This window comes from Gymnodraco acuticeps, unplaced genomic scaffold (assembly GCF_902827175.1).
Source record: "Gymnodraco acuticeps unplaced genomic scaffold, fGymAcu1.1, whole genome shotgun sequence".
NCBI lineage: Eukaryota > Metazoa > Chordata > Actinopteri > Perciformes > Bathydraconidae > Gymnodraco > Gymnodraco acuticeps.
The window spans coordinates 130,001-149,424 of NW_022989846.1; the positions used below are offsets into that span (position 1 = coordinate 130,001).

At 41.5% G+C, this 19,424-nt stretch overlaps 1 protein-coding gene across 1 annotated transcript in view; it reads left to right on the forward strand.

Moving 5' to 3' along the window:
• stau2 (staufen double-stranded RNA binding protein 2) overlaps window positions 1-19,175 on the forward strand; it is a gene marked incomplete at its 3' end in the record, with an annotated part of 77,373 nt that extends 58,198 nt beyond the window's left edge. Inside the window, 4 exon segments of the mRNA XM_034238835.1 lie at window positions 6,806-7,018; window positions 7,993-8,130; window positions 16,617-16,745; window positions 19,134-19,175. Coding sequence (XP_034094726.1) covers window positions 6,806-7,018; window positions 7,993-8,130; window positions 16,617-16,745; window positions 19,134-19,175 — 522 coding nt within the window.
• Between the last annotated feature and the right edge of the window lie 249 nt (window positions 19,176-19,424).

The following is a 19,424-nucleotide window of genomic DNA, read 5'->3' on the forward strand; positions in this document are numbered from 1 at the left end:
CTTTGATGCACCGAGAACAAATAATACTCTCCCACTCCTTCACTTCATGCTTCCCACACACCATAGAGAGATGGTAAAAGTACACATCCTTTACTCAAGTAAAAGTACCATACTCGTGTTTAAAAATACTCCGGTGAAAGTCGAAGTACTGACTAAACTTCTTTACTCAAGTAAAAGTAAAGAAGTATGGCCTTCGAAATGTACTTAAAGGGGACCTATCATGCAAAATGCACTTTTCGATATCTTTTATACATAAAGATGTGAGTCAGGGAACTCACGCAGCGTCAGAAAATAAAACCCTCTCTCTTTTCCTCCGTACCCAAATCTCTAAAAACGGGGGAACAACGGAGCTGATCCAGATTTGCGTCCGATATGACGTAATATCTGAAATGTGGACCCACGGCCCAATCAGAAACAATGCCCGACTGTTTTGGACGTAATGTGGTCGGTGTTTACATTAGCATCGCTAACACTCAGAGCTAACCTGTACTGCAGAGCATGTGTGTGAAGAAGCAGGAAGTAAAAAGGAACTCACCTTGTGGTATAACCGGCAAGAGAGAAAGCCTTTGAGCTCCAGACTGTTTCAGAGAGAATCCTTGATAATCCATGATATGGCGTTTCATCACGGCAGCATTTAGTTTAGACAGTAGCTGCCGGGTCCCGCATGAGCTCAGACCCCTCCTCTTTAAAGCTTTATACCCAAATCAGCACTTTAGAAACAGGAAATTAAACAGAGGGATATGAGGCATGGCTAGAATGATCTGTTTGGTGTTTGGAGCAAAACACTTCATAGACATGTTTTTTATTTTACATTACATGTTAGACGCTTTTATCCAAATGGACTTACACACTCAGTACTGTGGGCAATCCCCACAGGAGCAATTTGGGGTGAAGGGTCTCAGGGACACAACGACATGCTGACTGCAGTGGGGTTTGAACCTCTGACCCCCTGGTCCAAACACCAAGGCTCTATCAACTGCGCCACACGGCTCCCATATATTATATATTCTTATATATCTGAGACCTATGCTAGTGCCTAAAAATAGCGTGATAGGAGACCTTTAAGTAAAAAGTACCCATAACTACCAACTGCTTGTGTGTGTGTGTGTGTGTGTGTGTGTGTGTGTGTGTGTGTGTGTGTGTGTGTGTGTGTGTGTGTGTGTGTGTGTGTGTGTGTGTGTGTGTGTGTGTGTGTGTGTGTGTGTGTGTGTGTGTGTGTGTGTGTGTGTGTGTGTGTGTGTGTGTGTGTGTGTGTGTGTGTGTGTGTGTGTGTGTGTGTGTGTGTGTGTGTGTGTGTGTGTGTGTGTGTGTGTGTGTGTGTGTGTGTGTGTGTGTGTGTGTGTGTGTGTGTGTGTGTGTGTGTGTGTGTGTGTGTGTGTGTGTGTGTGTGTGTGTGTGTGGCCACGGATTGGTCGATTTGGACTTGGGCATGATTACGTCACTATACTCAAGAAGAAAACAATGGAAAAAGAAAAATCTCCAACGAGGCGTTCTGGGGCAGCACAGACAGGTCTTTTCTGTGTTAGAGTTTTACTCGCTACAGGGTGCACTTTGAGGGTTTGTGACTCTGCAGAAAAACCTTCATAACAACAAGGGGACGGGTAATAACCAGAAAAGCATGACATGGAACCTTTAAATAAAACAATAATTGTTAGCTAATGAATGTTTCCATGCTGAACAACGGCAACATGACAACGTTTCCATTGGTCCCTCTTCTTTAGAGAAGACCAGGAAATGATGGATACACGGATCGTGTTCAAATCAATAGGCACGCAATGACTCTAAAGAATAATGATCACGCATCAAACACACATTCAGACTAAAGGAACCAGCTGTTTGGAAAATGAGAGAAGTAGAAAGTACAGGTATTTGAGTTCAGCATGTAAGAAGTAGAAAGTACAGGTATTTGTGTTCAACATGTAAGAAGTAGAAAGTACAGGTATTTGAGTTCAACATGTAAGAAGTAGAAAGTACAGGTATTTGAGTTCAACATGTAAGAAGTAGAAAGTACAGGTATTTGTGTTCAACATGTAAGAAGTAGAAAGTACAGGTATTTGGGTTCAACATGTAAGAAGTAGAAAGTACAGGTATTTGAGTTCAACATGTAAGAAGTAGAAAGTACAGGTATTTGAGTTTACAGGTATTGAGTTCAACATGTAGAAGTAGAAAGTACAGGTATTTGAGTTCACATGTAAGAAGTAGGAAAGTACAGGTTATTTGAGTTCAACATGTAGAAGTAAGAAAGTACAGGATTTTGTGTTCAACATGTGAGAAGTAGAAAGTACAGGTATTTGAGTTCAACATGTAAGAAGTAGAAAGTACAGGTATTTGTGTTCAACATGTAAGAAGTAGAAAGTTCAGGTATTTGAGTTCAACATGTAAGAAGTAGAAAGTACAGGTATTTGAGTTCAACATGTAAGAAGTCAAAGTAAAAAGTCGTCAGGAAAATAAGACGTGGAGTAAAGTACTGATACCAGAAACATGTACTTAAGTACATAACAAAGTATTTGTACTCCACCTCTGACCATCTCTCATGTGAGCCTCTTTCTCAGCGGCCATGTTTTCACATCATCTCCTGAAATTACCCATGAGTCACCTCTTCTAGTGTCTGCTTTCCCATCCGTCCGCCACCCTGAGAGGCCGTTTGGCTCATTTAATCCCCCCGTCAGGCAATATCAAACAGATGTCAGCATCAAAGAGGAACCAATCTATAAATCACAGCTTGTGTGTTGGATCGGAGGCTCGCTTTCCAGCCGGGACACGAGAGAAGAGCGCCAAAAACCCTCCTGTCTTACAAGGAGAAGTTCCCTCAGGGCTTGTCCGTCCACAAAAAGCCTTTCTTCCCTCTCTCGATCCCCTCCATTGTCCTCCTCTGCTCCCATGCCTCCTCTTCAGAGTACCTGAGGTCTGCCGGGGTATTAATGTCGGCATGAAAAGGCAACAGAAGAGATGAAGCGATTTGTTTCCTGTGCACAACCTGATCCTGGTGATGAGGCGGGAGACGGGTGTGTTTGTGTGTTTGTTTGCGTGTGTGTGTGGAAGTGCTGAAATCCCATCGGTGTGGCGCAGATCCCGTGTCGTCTGCCAGGAGACTGACTGCCGCTCGTCTGCCGCCATCCCGGGCCAAGAGTGTGTGACGTGTGTGTGTGCGCAGATACACACTCTGTCTCTTGGTCTTTGTTGGATGTGTGAAGGCCACATCTGATTCTCTTTACTTCCTGTTGCTATTCCATCTTTTAGAAGTGAGACTCATCAGTGCAACCCTCGTCCATCCCAGAGTGCCTTGGATAAGCAGACAGCTTAAAACTCTAAATTGTCAAATCAATGTTTTACATTTCTAAGTGGGGAAGGGTTCATTTCTGGAGTCTTCGCTCGTTGCCATACTCACAATCACAGACATGCATCAGAGGCTCCTAAAAGCAAAACAATCGTCATATTTAAACAACAAATGTAATATAATGTGCCAAAAGACATTATTTCATCTCTTTGTCGATACACAAATCACACAGCTGATCCATAATCGGAGTTAGAACGTGGAATGGACTTCACCCAGACCTTTCAAGTATTACTAGTCATCAACAATTCAAAACTAAAGTAAAAACAATTATATTTATAAGTATTTGATATTCCCAGTATTACTTATATATGCATTTACTTTTATTTTATTTATTTATTTTTGTCCAGTTTTCTTTATTTTTTTGTACTCCTTAATTTCTATACGTTTTTGACGAAATAAGTGCCATTATTATATTGATGCTAATGATGACGCACGGGAGCTACTCCCCATAAGCTTCAGCCCTCCCGCTTCTACTCATTTTGTTCATTTGTGTGTATGAATTATACGTTTTTATTTTTGTATGATTTTAGTAGAATACATTTAAAAAAAAAAAAATCTAGCAATGCATATATAAAGACATTATTTAATCTCTTTGTTATTAATCTAGCAATGCATATATCTCATCTAATCCATGTTTTCCTGCATCTTAACAACAGTTTCTTGATTGCAGCTGTTTACTTTAACTTTTAAGAGGGGCTACGTAAAATCTGATAATGAATTCTGAGATAACTTTGGACATAAATACCATCTTCCTTTACTGTCACTGACCCTCTCTACTGACCCTCTCTAATCTTACCCTCCTGTTCTCTCACATTTAAACGATATTCCGTTGGCAGTATGCTTTAATCCATATTGATAAAGCATTAGAGGAGCCTGTCACGGACAGAGAGAAATATTGAAGGAGTGAATAAGTAGAAAAATAAATGAGTTCCTTGTTATAAAGCTGATTCCTTAAAGGGCACTTTTTGATGTCTTTCATACATACATGATGTGTGTCCCCAGGGTGTCAGGGAACTCACAACGTTTCAGAAAACTGGAATAGAGGGTTATGAGGGATGTCTAAAATGCATGGTCTGTTTGGTATTTTGAGCAAAACACTTCATAGACATGTTTTTATATTGTATTATATATCTGAGACCCAGAATATATGCCTAGAAATAGCATAATAGGAGACCTTCACATTGAGCACAGCTGATTCTGCTTCCTGTCCTTCTCATCAGTCATGCTGTTTTATCACCAACAACAATTACATTTATATTCCGTTAATAGCTCAAAGATATTCCAAGTAACCTGAGCTCAGCTGATCAGTGACGAGCGACAATAGATCAGAAACGGGATGTAACCAGCTGTAGTGAAACGTACCAGAAGCTGCCGTGTTACTGTTCCTTTTTCCGGTGATGAGCAAGATCAGAGCAAGTAGGCTGTTAGTGTCGTTTCCAACACACCTCTTTACTGTCAGGTTACACTCTGTGACGCTGACAGGTAGACTGACGGCTCTGTTAACACCTGAAACCTGCAGCTACCTGAGCAGGTAAAGTTAGGATGGAGAACAGAATTATAACCTCCTTTTTCACCTGTATTTATTCAAGTTAGAGTTAATTTCACAGCAAGTAAATGACTGGGTGTTTTATCTATGTTATGCTCACAGTTAGCCTATGTCTGAACCTTTCCTCGTGAATTGGACTCTGCTTTAGTTTAGGGGGATGAATTGGACTCTGCTTTAGTTTAGGGGGATGAATTGGACTCTGCTTTAGTTTAGGGGGATGAATTGGACTGGAAGTTATTTCAAAATAATCCATTTGCTGTTGTCTATGAAATAACCAGACAAAAGGAAAACCATCTTCTTTGGAAGTCCAAGGCGATGTCTTTAAAGTGACTCTTTCGTCCAAAATTCAAACGTATTCACTTTAGCAGCAACTGTCCCTATTTGTGAAGCTGAAAACTGCATTTTCTGACATTTCAGTGGATTACTGACAATTAATCGATTTTTCAACTATCGTCATTACATTTCCTGTCGATCGCTTCATGGACCTTTCCTTGCAGCTGTAGTTCGGTTTCCATGCACCAGGCTCTCATTGTTCATTCAAACAAGAGGAGATTTTGTGTGTTTGTGTAGTAGATGAGTGCACACACACTGCTTTGTCCTCCTGAAGCTCTGCTATTAGTGTGTGTTGATGTGTGGAGTATCTGAGGAATGCTCCACGTTCTGCTTATCAGTTTAATCTGTTTTTATCGCTCGGTGGTTTCAAATGAACTGTTGCTAGATTGCACCTGATTGCTTCAATTTGTGCTGTCTGCACCACTCGAATAAAGGAGAGCAGGAGAGAGAGAGAGGGAGGGGGAGTTAGAGGGGGAGAAAGTCTGAAGACACACTCAGCTGTGAGTCGGAGAAAGCGTGCAAACATTAGCAGAACATGTTCAGTTTGACTCGCGAAGTGTGAGAAATCTAATTCTTCCTGCAGTGTGTTTTTCTCTAAATAAGGTTTGGAGAACCCCACCTGCTACACACACACACACACACACACACACACACACACACACACACACACACACACACACACACACACACACACACACACACACCCTCTCGGACTTCACAGGAAGTAGATGTGATTGCAGAAGCATGACCTAACGCCAGCCGGTGTTTGTTTTAGGTCTCCCAGGTGACCGGAGCCTGGAGGAAGGAAACTGAGCCCTCATCACTAGAGACTGACATCTAGGAGTGTGTTCCTCTTCATGCGTGTGTTTCTTCCTCAGTGTGTGTGTGTGTGTGTGGTGTGCATATGGGTGGGTAGCACTGTGACCATCAAGAACAGATGTTTCGGACCACCTGGTGTAGCTGCTTGCAGAGCGCGCTGCACACACTCCCTCACACATATCATGACTAAAACATCCAGTTGTTTGTCTTTTGTTCTTCGTCCTAAATCTGAAAAACATCCCAGTGGAGAGGGGTGCAGGAATGAGTCCTAAAACAAGGGAATTGAGTCAGCATTTGAGCACTTCCTGTTCCCTGGTCTGGAGTTCAGTGTGTTTTTGGTTGTTATCCTGAAATAAGGAATAGAAACGACATCACCTCTCTAATGGACAAACCGATGTGGAGCTCTCCTTTATATACTGAACTTTATCTAAACTAAAACTATTATTTAGAAACCAAACCCTGAAAGGTATGAGCCCGTCCTGTGAAGTGATGCTTGCCGTTATTGCCGTTATAAAAGAAAAAGTGATTTGTTTAAAACAATGAATCAAGTATCACGGATGACGATGACTTCAACTTTGATTTTCATGAACGATGTACGTCAGAGGAGTCCTTCTTCTTCTTGTCCCTTTTGAACACGACAGGGAAATGTATTTTTTTATACCTTGAACGTTTTAAAATGTTGCTTCTCTTGTTATAATTATTATTATTCTTAGTGTTTGTTTTATTTCTAACATGTTCAATAAATTGACAAATCATTTCTCCGTCCCCAGGTGTTGAAGGAGAGCGGCCCCCCGCACATGAAGAGCTTTCTGACCCGTGTCAGCGTTGGGGAGTTTTCCGCAGAAGGAGAGGGAAACAGCAAGAAGCTCTCAAAGAAGCGCGCCGCTCTTTCCATCCTGCAGGACCTGAAGAAGCTGCCCTTCATCCCCATCGTGGAGAAACCCAAGACGCACTACAAGAAACGCACCAAGACCATCCTCAAGGTACTGCAGGGCACTCCAGATCTATCACTTACTGATGCTCTCAGGATATTAGGGTTATTTTGCAAGGTAGGGTCACTTGGAAATGTTGCTATTGCCCCGTCAATTCATTGTGAATGTTTTAATCAGAAAACCGCGGATACCTGCGTTCCAGATACCGTTATATTTGAGTTAGCTTTGGTGTGTACATACTGTATAATAAAATAGGTCAAATCGTCCACTCACACACACAACAACGTCACAAACGCTTGACTTTCGTGCCGTATTTCTGCCTCTTAGCACCTCTTAATAATGTATAAAATATGATATTGTGAGATTTCTTCCCCCCACTAATTTCCTGTGTTATTCTACATGTCTCTGTATCTCTGCATCTATCCGTTGCAGATGAGTATGACCTCACTTCTGTTCCCTCACATACAGAATATACACATACTGTAGATCACACCACGGTGACAACACAATAAGTCAGGGGTGTCCAAACTACATTTGGCCCGCGGGACATTTTGAATCGGCCCACAGCTAATTCTAAAAGTATAACGGACACAAATGAAACTTGTGCTTGTCTTATGTTGTACTTCTTAACTATATATGCACAGATATATTACACAGTATTCATGTGTTAATAAAACCGCTTTTCAAATAAATTCAGTCAATTGAAGTTGGAAACAAATCTTAGTTGATAAGAAAAAAAGCCCAATAACTTATTTACAAGCTTGAAATACACCCTTCCTATTTCTCCTTATTATAATCAATCTGAGGCTTCTGTTTGAAGGGATGAGCTGCCAACACTCACAAGCATCATTGACCTACTTATTTGACTTATAACTGAAGTTACGAGGCGATATACCTCTAGTGAGTGGCCCAGCCCTTCGTATATTGTTCTGTACGTGGCCCTCGGGGAAAAGAGTTTGGACACCCCTGCACTAAGTGAAGTGGCGGATGTGGATTGATCACCCTGCGTCTCCTCTTCCCCACAGACGGGTCCAGATTACGGGCAGGGCATGAACCCCATCAGCCGCCTGGCTCAGATCCAGCAGGCCAAGAAGGAGAAGGAGCCGGAGTATCTGCTGCTGTCCGAGAGAGGGATGCCGCGCCGCCGGGAGTTCATCATGCAGGTGAACGAGGCCTCCATAGTATACCCCCTTCAAAGTCCCTTTACTGTCACATAGGTCACAGTAAAGGTGACTCTTAAAGGTCACCTATTATGCAAAATCCACTTTTTCATGTCTTTTAAACATCAACATGTGTCCCCTCTGAGTAAAGACATTCTCTCACCTTCTGTCCTGATCGATTTATATCCGGCAGTGGCTCAGTCCGTAGGGGCTTGGACTGTGAGCTGTAGGGTCGCCGGTTCAAGTCCCCCACCAGACCTAAATATGGAGCGTGCTACTTGTAGAGGTCCCAGTTCACCTCCTGCCCTGCCTGCTGTGTGCTCTGCATGTGTGACCATTAAAGAGGGTTTCATCCCTCCCAATTCTATTCTATGAAAACCTGTCTGAAAATGAGCTGATCAGATTTTGGCCACTTTATGATGTCATAACGTTTTTTGGCTTGTGTAACCATTAGCAGGGTTCCTACGGTCATTAAAAACCTGGAAAAGTCATGGAAATTCAAAACACTATTTCCAGGCCCTGGAAAAGTCATGGAAATGTAACTAAAGTTGCATCAAACATAATTTATATTTGATCTAATCACCGAAATAGTAATACTATAATGATAATAAATACTGTATCGTATAGTAATGAAACGTAAAATGGCATTTAACTGACGAGGTGTTTTGCTGGTGAGAGATTTTAGTTGCTTTAGCGTGTAGAAGCTATTAAGCCTATTTGATTTGTTAGATAGGCACAACACTTATTTTCCTGTTCCATGTTAAAATAAACCACTTTCAGTGGCACCGCTGAGAAAGAGTAATTGTTTTGGTCATGGAAAATTAGGTAACGGTCATGGAGAAGTCATTGAAAATCATTGGTGAAAAAGTGTATGAACCCTGCATTAGCCAATCAGCAACCAAGGTAACCCCCCCCCTTATCACCTGAATCTCCTCCTAGAGCACCTTTGAGTTCTTTGTAACCAAATCTCTCTCAGAGGGGCGTGGGGAGGGGCTCCTTATTTTCATCTAAAGTAACAGACAGAGAATCAGCACTTTGGAAACAGGGCTGAAACAGAGGGGATTATGGGTAATGCTGCAATGATCCGTTTGGTGTTTCAGCCAATCAGAGACAGGCTCTCTATATATCTGAGACCTGTAATATATTGATGAAAAACAGTATAACAGGGGAGCTTTAATATATGTGTTGTGCCATCAACACACTAGACAAAGCATGCTGTTCTGTCCCATGTGCACGACACGGCCTGCTAAAACGGTGCAATTACAGATGTATGGTCCATCAGCTGGACAATGCCACACGTTGTTATACACGGGAAACAGACACGACTTTTATTCCACGTGTCACCAGCATGTCATTATTCGTCTTCTTTTTCGTCGTCTTCTTCTATTCGACTCAAACAAAGAAGATGCGCTCTCTAAACGCAACAGTACACATTCACAAATAATGAATTCAAGTCCAATCTAGACGTAGAATATTACACTTGGGTTCAAATGTCAATAAAAAACCTTCTTATCCATTATTATTACTGTACTTTTAATGCACTAATATTCAAAGCTAAATCATCCTTTAGGGAAAGAATAAGAATGATATCTTTTTTTTCGTACAAACCTCGTAATAGATACATAAAGAAATGGGTTTGTGTTGAGGTATATGTACGAGAAAGACGGTCATGTGACTGTCAGTCATATCAAGAGGGGAAACCAAGTCCAGGAGAAGACCCTCATCTCAGGCCTCAGCATTATATAACCTCTTTACACTTCGAACTACATTTCGTTCTCTCTCAAAGGAATAGGACCTGTTATTCTATTTCTGTCAAACGCCGCAGGACGAGGCTTTAAATGAAACTCATGCATGGACCTTCACCCCGCTCACATCTCTGAGAAAAACATTTTCATTTCTTCTGATCTTTTAAGTCCCAACAATGTGACCTTTCTGCTCTCTCCTTCCTTCTTAGTGTATTTGAGTGTCCAAAACAACACCAGTATGTTTCCAATATGTAATATGCAAGCTCTTCTGCTCATAGTATATCATTCATCATTTAATTGGACACTCTCTTCTTTGGACACTATTAGACCCCCCTCTTTCCACCTTTCTTGCTCCTCTCTCCCCCTCACTGTCTCATCCTCCTCCCTGTTGAAAACCTCTCTTAGATAATCATTTTCTTTCCAGCATGCATGGAAATAACTCGGATATCTACTCAGCTAAATGTAATGTAATATCTTCTAAGCTTTGTTTTCCTCGATGGAGCAATGTGACGTCTCTGTTTCCCAGTACATGCCTTTTCTTTCCTTCTTGATCTATTTTAGTGTCCAAACAACACAGATTTGAGGAAGTTGTTGCCAGTATGTAATCCAGCAGATGACGTATTATTTTCCAATTCTTCTACCCTCGTCTTTGCACTTTTAGACTTCCCTTCTTTCCACCTTTCTTTCTCCTCTCTCCCCCTCATTGTCTCGTCAGTTGAAAACCTCTCATTATCTTCATAGCATGCATAGAAAACCTCATATCTTCCAAGCTTTGTTTCCCTCGTATCTTTTATAGTATTACATTTAAATATCAGCCTGTCGTTGGTAATAAAGGAAACACAGGTTGTCTCCTCTGTGCTGCAGACAGACATCAGAATACCTTTATTAGTCCCACAGAGGGGACAGTTGCATCGTTACAGCAGGAAGGAGCCACAGACAGCTTAATGTTACATATGTTTAAAAAAAGTACTAAGTTATGATATAATACAAAATATTAAAAAATATATACTTTTCAAAATACAAATCCTGTAACAGTTCTTAGGATTTAGCAGCCAGGTATATATTACAGTTATTAATGTATATAATAATGTACATATTGCACATAGTTTGATGGTATTTAACAGCAGCAAGTTACACAATTTACAAAATACAAAATGCAAAAAACACACCTTGTAACGATTCTAAGGATTTAGCAGCCAGGTATAAATTACACAGTTATTAACGGCATATATATATTGAGATATATTTGAGATACTCTGTGGTTTGGAGTCTGTATTCATTAACAGAATAAGTTCCCAGGTCCTGCTGCAGCAACGACCTTTAACCTCTAACTAAGTTATGGATGATTTTCTGTTTATCATTAATCCGGTAAACAGAGCATGGAGGAGGAATCTCATTCAGAGCTGCTTTAATAACATAACATCATTCCTGCGAGATATAAACACGGTCACTTTTCAAATTGATAGTCCTCATGGCTTATAGATTGGTGTTTGATTCACACGGCATGCACTGGACTATATTTACTATCAGCATGACTGGAAATCAACTTAAAAAGAGGCACATTTGACCTAAAAGACATTCATTCCCCGCAAGAACAACAGAAAAGTGATAGTAAAAACACCTCAGAAGCCTGCCTTTAAGCAACAGACACAGTTCAACTGACTGTAAGAGAGAAACACGAGAGAGACTGATTGATTGTTCAGGAACGTAACATAAATATCACTCGTCAAACAGTCGGAGCCAACGAGTCTGAAGGAAAACAAGCTTTCACAGCAAGTGTCCGAGGTATGATTGAGATCGTACGTCAGTTTCTCCAGAGGGATAAAAGATGCAGTTTTGCCAGAAATAAAATAAATATTGACAGATTTAGTGTTCGTTTAATAGAAGTGTGGTATAACAAGTAAAAAGAAGGAGTTACAGGTGTTTCCTCGTCACAGAAAGGACTTCTTTTCACTTCTAGATGCATCACACGACCAACACAAGTGGATCAATAGCCGCTTTCACACCAAGTACTTTGCCGTACTTAGTTCCCAGCACTTATGGCGCGTTTCCACTGCAGGCCTCGCTCGGTTTGGTTAGGCCTTATTAGGCCCGGCTCACTTTAATGCTGCGTTTCCATTACATTTAGGAACTGGGGCAGTTACTATAGTAACGCAGTGTAGGCGGAGCCGTGACGTCATCTTCAATGAGCGCTCCAGAAAAACAACACAGCCGTTAGCTCTTAGCACTCAGAGCTCACAGCTTCTCATATCTGTTCAGAAACTAGACAAAAGTTAAACAAGTACAAACCACAGACTGTCTGTGTCATGGAGAATACAGTCGCTGCTTTATTTATGTCTGTGTAGGCCGTTGTTGTGAGTGTGGACGGTCGGAGCATATATAACGTTAGCTTAGCCAAGCTACATTTAGAAAACACGCATTTTAAAAGGTGTTTCTCTGCCGTCTGTCTGCAGACTTGTCAAAGCATTAATTCATGCTTGTTACTAACCGGTATCAGTATGTTGTTACTTCGGCATCATTTTGAAACGTGTATTACAATTAAATCACGGTCAAATATGTTCATCTTGTTGTAGTTGTAGCTCCCTTGCCAGTGATTCTCTCTCTAGTTTAGCATGCTCAGCCCGACTCAGCCCGGTTGTTCCTGGCCCTAGAACCACGATTTAGTCGGGCCAGAAAAAAGGTGAAAAAGTAGCCCCGGGCCAAAACTAGGCCAAGTGGAAACGCAACCAAAAACGGGCCCCGCACGGCTCGGCACGCTTAAACGGGGCTACCCCGCTGCAGTGGAAATGTGCCATTAGTGCCCCCATGGAACTAAGAGCCGATCGCGTTCACACCGGAGTAAGTGCCTGAGGGAGGATTACGCAAATTAAGCCGCTGACGTCACTTCTTCTTCTTCTTCTGCTTTCGGTTTACTGGCAGGCCGCAAACAACTTCACCATCGATATATGTAAACACGAGATGACTCGCCCGCGCTGCTGGCCAATGGAGACCGACGTTGCCACATGGCGGCCATCTTGCCACAGGCAGCTCTCATTCATAACATCATGTCTCTGGTGCTCTATTGAAATAACCGTAGATTGCTCCATTTTCAACCAATTTCCAAACGGTTTGGTTTGTTATGAACATCAAAGATGTAGTTATGATACTGCATACTTATCATTATAATCATGAACCTTTTTTTTCAACATGTCTTGTTGTCTCATGTATCATAGCCATGCTAATAACGTTTATAATAAACCGAACCGTTTGTAAATCAGTCAAGATTTCAGCGAGTTAAGAGCATTTCTGTGCAGATCCCTCACCTTACAACAGCTGTAGCAGTAGTTGTTGACTGTGGCAAGATGGCCGCCAGTGAGCCACGCTGGCGACTCCCCCTTGAGCCATCTAGTGTTTATATATATCTATGGCGTATACTGCCACCCGAAGTCCCCGGCCGGAAGTCCCCGGAGTTGAAGCCTTCCGAGTAAATCGCCAGAACGCCGACAGCTCCTCATCTCCACCGCTCCCATGTTTCTTTTGTGTTGCCATAAGTTAGTCTCTCTGCGTTGGTGCGCGGGGCTAATGCTAATGATGCTAATGCCAGCAAATACAATGGCGGCTTCACAAAACTTTTCAGAGTTTTACGGGGCGTGGTTTGCAATTCGCCCAGCCAATAGAAATTGGAACTTTTTTCCCCCCAGGAAAGTACCTGCTCTCTAGCAGGGACTTAAAAGGGGGGAAAAGTTCTCATGAACTAAGTTCTCTTTTTGGTGTGAACGCAAAATCCCAGGAACTATCGGAACTAAACGTAAAAGTACTCCGGTGTGAAAGCGCCTAATTCTCCTTTACGTTTATTAAAGAGTTTTGAGATGCTAGGGAGCCTTTACTGCAGGCAACTAGCTGGTAAAAGTGTAGAAATTGAAGTATGTTTAACTTTTGGATGAATTCCATTTCAAATAATGCATTTCCAAAAGCAGAGCATAAATCACAGAGTATTCCCTGCAGAGATTTGGCCAACACTGCAGCATTTTCCTCGTCTGATCTTCTTAGTTTTTAATAAAACAACTGGCTTTTCCTTTCTCTGTTTTATCTCCTTGGTTTTTTATAGATTTGCAAAAGCTACGTTATTACCCCAAAGTATATTTTTCATGTTGGAGACGATAAGAAAAACGGCCCTTTTAACGTAATTGCATGCTTTAACGATCAGTTCCCAGGCATGAATCGGGGTATTTTGTACATGCTGATGTTTTGAATTTGTCAGGATCACAAGGTCACTGCAGTCTGCAGAGATGGCGAAAAAAGGACAAATTGACTCTTTTGCAAGTTGGCTTCCCGTCTGAGAGTGTCTCAAGCTGCGCGCAGTTTGGAGTCCATTTTAATGTATGCACAACCTTTAAACTGCACTCGTCTTTGTCCCTCGCTTCCTGTTCGTCTTCCTTCGTCCGCCTCTCCCAGTCAAACTCTCGCCCTTTGTCTCTCTTCTCCGTAATCCTCCTCTTCAGAGCAGTAATTCAGCCTCAGACCTATTCTCCCCGTCTCTTTGATACTCACATTAGGCCCTGAGAGAGTGTGTGTTCTCCTTCGTCTAAAATGTCCACATTGTTTCCTCCGCACGGCTCAAATGATTCTCTTATTGAGTCACTTACAGAGAAAGCCTGCAGCCTGAGATGAATGTGATGCTGTGTGATCATCTGTAAGAATTTGATAAAAAGCAACTGTTTATTTTTGCTTTTCTGTAATTGATGAGTCTCTCCCGTCTCTCCCCCTGGTTGTTCGCCTCCTCGATGTTCCAGCAGCTTGTTCACAGGCTCTGGCTCGCACCGTGTTATTTGTTCAGTGTAATTGTCTGTTTGCATAACACAACGACGGCTGATATTCTCTTGGAAATTCCTCTGCTTACATTCTGCGCCGACAGATTTAATGTTTTGGGATCAATGGAAAACAAACACTTCACTCGCGGCATTTCTGCGGGATGCAAAGCGTACGGAGCAGCGTTAGAGGAGGAGAGTGAATGAAAGTGACGGGAAATCATGATTTTAGGGATTTTTAAACATTTTGGCAACGCAGTGATTTTATATTTCAATTTTCAGCCTCTGTAATAAAGTGTCTTGCCACTAAGACATATCAATGGAAACACATTTTGATCCCACAGCATTAAATCCTGCTTTCTATTACATCTAGAGCCCGGCACTTTGATTATAATCGATTATGAGCCATGTTTTCTCCAGTTTCCTGCACAAAAAATAGAAATGCATCAAAACCTGAGATATAGAAGATAATTTAATGTTTTTGTTTTATTTTGAATACCAGTGGCATTATCTAAAATGGAACTAATTCTTAAAATGTATGGATATTTTGGACTGATGAAGCTCTAAAGTAGAGCATATTTGCTAATATAGAATGCTTATATAAGGACAGAGTTTTTAAAATTGGCACACAATATTGTGAGTGACCTGAGGCACCCTCTTGCCTCTTACTTTGAGCTGCTGCCATCCGGGCGGAGATATCGTGCCCCTTATTTCAAAAAGAACAGATCTCGGCTGTCTTTCGTCCCACAAGCCATCAATAATAATAATTCCTTACATTTATTATAGCGCTTTTTCCAGATGCTCAAAGCGCTTTACAAATACACATTACACATATTTTTTTATACATGCAATGGTCACTGTGGACAATACCCACAGGAGCAAGTTCAGGTGAAGTGTCTTGCCCAAGGACACAACGGCTTTACAGACGCAGCAGCGGCGGGTTTCACCCCTTGATCTGATGATCATTGCACAGCGCACTGCGCCACACCGTCCATCTTCACGCCGCGAAGTCATCGAGGCGCTTTTACAAGTACACATTAGTATCATACATGACTGTGGACATTACCCACAGGAGCAAATCTGGGTGAAGTGTCTTGCCCAAGGACACAACGGCCTGACGCAGTGGCGGCAGGAGCGGGTTTCGAACTGGAGTTCCCCAGCACCCCCTTGATCTGATGATCAGATGCACAGACCACTGCGCCACCCGTCCCACCATCAAACCCCTGAATCAATGATGGCTAGAACGCACTGTTTACCCAGCTGGTCTGGCCCTGTCCCCCCTATTTCGCAAATGAGGGCCGATAGGCGCCTTGTCATGTCTGCCGATATCTGGTTTTCTTATGTCTGTTTGTTTTGATCTGTGTCTGTGTTGTTGTCAGTGATGTATTGTCTTCACTTTTTAAATGCCTCTGTGATGTGCTGCAACCCATTTTCCCCTCAGGGGCTAATAAACTAATACTATACTATAATATGATGAATATATAACATTTTACAACTATTTTTCTTTTGATAATCCTTGGTACAAATCACATAAGGAGTACAAATTCCCCTACATATATATATATATAGACATTTGTATTGATTGGGATAAACCCCTTGAGATGCACCATCTCGTTTTCAAGGGGGTCCCGACTCCCGACATTCAGTATTAAGAAGATAATTACATGTTTGTAGAAAGGGACATTTAAAGGGGTTAAAAGTTAAGAAATAAATGTATTTTTGGTAGTTTTGGTTAGGACTCATGTTAGTTAGAAGATCTTACTTGATGAAAGTGGAAAATAATTTATTAATATTTAATATTCTTTGACTTTTTTATGATGTCAGAGCAACCTATATCATTATAGTCATTCATTATCACACACATATATCTGAACAGCCATTACATTCATTTATAAATCAGAAAATATAACCATTCTGGATGTTTCTTTATCTCACGTGTGTGCTCACCTGTCTGCAGGTGAAGGTGAACGGCGAGGTTGCCACGGGAACAGGACCCAACAAGAAGGTGGCCAAGAGGAACGCAGCGGAGGCCATGCTCCTCCAGCTCGGATACAAAGCCTCCACTGGACCTCAGAGCCCCACAGAGGTACAGATCTCCTCCTTATTACTCCTGATAACGCCTCCTTATTACACCTCCTTATTACTCCTTATTACACCTCCTTATTACTCCTGATAACACCTCCTTATTACACCTCCTTATTACACCTTATTACACCTCCTTATTACACCTGATAACACCTCCTTATTACTCCTGATAACACCTCCTTATTACACCTCCTTATTACACCTGATAACACCTCCTTATTACACCTTATTACACCTCCTTATTACTCCTGATAACGCCTCCTTATTACACCTCCTTATTACACCTTATTACACCTCCTTATTACTCCTGATAACACCTCCTTATTACTCCTTATTACACCTCCTTATTACTCCTGATTACACCTCCTTATTACACCTCCTTATTACTCCTGATAGCACCTCCTTATTACTCCTGATAACACCTCCTTATTACTCCTGATAACACCTCCTTATTACACCTCCTTATTACTCCTTATTACACCTCCTTATTACTCCTGATAACACCTCCTTATTACTCCTGATAACACCTCCTTATTACACCTCCTTATTACTCCTGATAGCACCTCCTTATTACTCCTGATAACACCTCCTTATTACTCCTGATAACACCTCCTTATTACACCTTATTACACCTCCTTATTACTCCTGATAACGCCTCCTTATTACACCTCCTTATTACACCTTATTACACCTCCTTATTACTCCTGATAACACCTCCTTATTACTCCTTATTACACCTCCTTATTACTCCTGATAACACCTCCTTATTACACCTCCTTATTACTCCTTATTACACCGCCTTATTACTCCTGATTACACCTCCTTATTACTCCTTATTACACCTCCTTATTACACCTCCTTATTACTCCTGATAGCACCTCCTTATTACTCCTGATAACACCTCCTTATTACACCTCCTTATTACTCCTTATTACACCGCCTTATTACTCCTGATTACACCTCCTTATTACTCCTTATTACACCTCCTTATTACACCTCCTTATTACTCCTGATAGCACCTCCTTATTACTCCTGATAACACCTCCTTATAACACCTCCTTATTACTCCTTATTACACCGCCTTATTACTCCTGATTACACCTCCTTATTACTCCTTATAACACCTCCTTATTACACCTCCTTATTACTCCTGATAGCACCTCCTTATTACTCCTTATAACACCTCCTTATTACACCTCCTTATTACTCCTGATAGCACCTCCCTATTACTCCTGATAACACCTCCTTATTACTCCTGATAGCACCTCCTTATTACTCCTTATTACACCTCCTTATTACTCCTGATAACACCTCCTTATTACTCCTGATAACGCCTCCTTATTACACCTCCTTATTACACCTCCTTATTACTCCTGATAACGCCTCCTTATTACACCTCCTTATTACACTTCCTTATTACACCTGATAACACCTCCTTATTACACCTCCTTATTACACCTGAAAACACCTCCTTATTACACCTGATAGCACCTTCTTATTACACCTCCTTATTACACCTGATAACACCTCCTTATTACACCTCCTTATTACTCCTTATTACACCTCCTTATTACACCTCCTTATTACTCCTTATTACACCTCCTTATTACACCTGATAACACCTCCCTATTACACCTGATAGCACCTCCTTATTACACCTCCTTATTACACCTGATAGCACCTCCTTATTACACCTCCTTATTACACCTCCTTATTACTCCTGATAACACCTCCTTATTACTCCTGATAACGCCTCCTTATTACACCTCCTTATTACACCTGATAACACCTCCCTATTACACCTGATAGCACCTCCTTATTACACCTCCTTATTACACCTGATAGCACCTCCTTATTACACCTCCTTATTACTCCTGATAACACCTCCTTATTACTCCTGATAACGCCTCCTTATTACACCTCCTTATTACACCTGATAACACCTCCCTATTACACCTGATAGCACCTCCTTATTACACCTCCTTATTACACCTGATAACACCTCCTTATTACACCTCCTTATTACACCTGATAGCACCTTCTTATTACTCCTGATAACACCTCCTTATTACTCCTGATAACGCCTCCTTATTACACCTCCTTATTACTCCTTATTACACCTCCTTATTACACCTGATAACACCTCCTTATTACTCCTGATAACACCTCCTTATTACACCTGATAACACCTCCTTATTACACCTCCTTATTACTCCTGATAACACCTCCCTATTACACCTGATAACACCTCCTTATTACACCTCCTTATTACTCCTGATAACACCTCCTTATTACACCTGATAACACCTCCTTATTACACCTCCCTATTACACCTGATAGCACCTCCCTATTACTCCTGATAGCACCTCCTTATTATTCCTGATAACAGCTCGGATGCAAAGCCTCCACTGGACCTCAGAGCCCCACAGAGGTACATATATCCTCCTTATTACACCTCCTCTCTACTGCTGATAACACCTCCTTATTACTCCTGATAACACCTCCTTATAACTCCTGATAACACCTCCTTATAACTCCTGATAACACCTCCTTATTACTCCTGATAACACCTCCTTATTACTCCTGATAACACCCCTATAACTCCTGATAACACCTCCTTATTACTCCTGATAACACCTCCTTATAACTCGATCACCTCCTTATTACTCCTGATAACAAA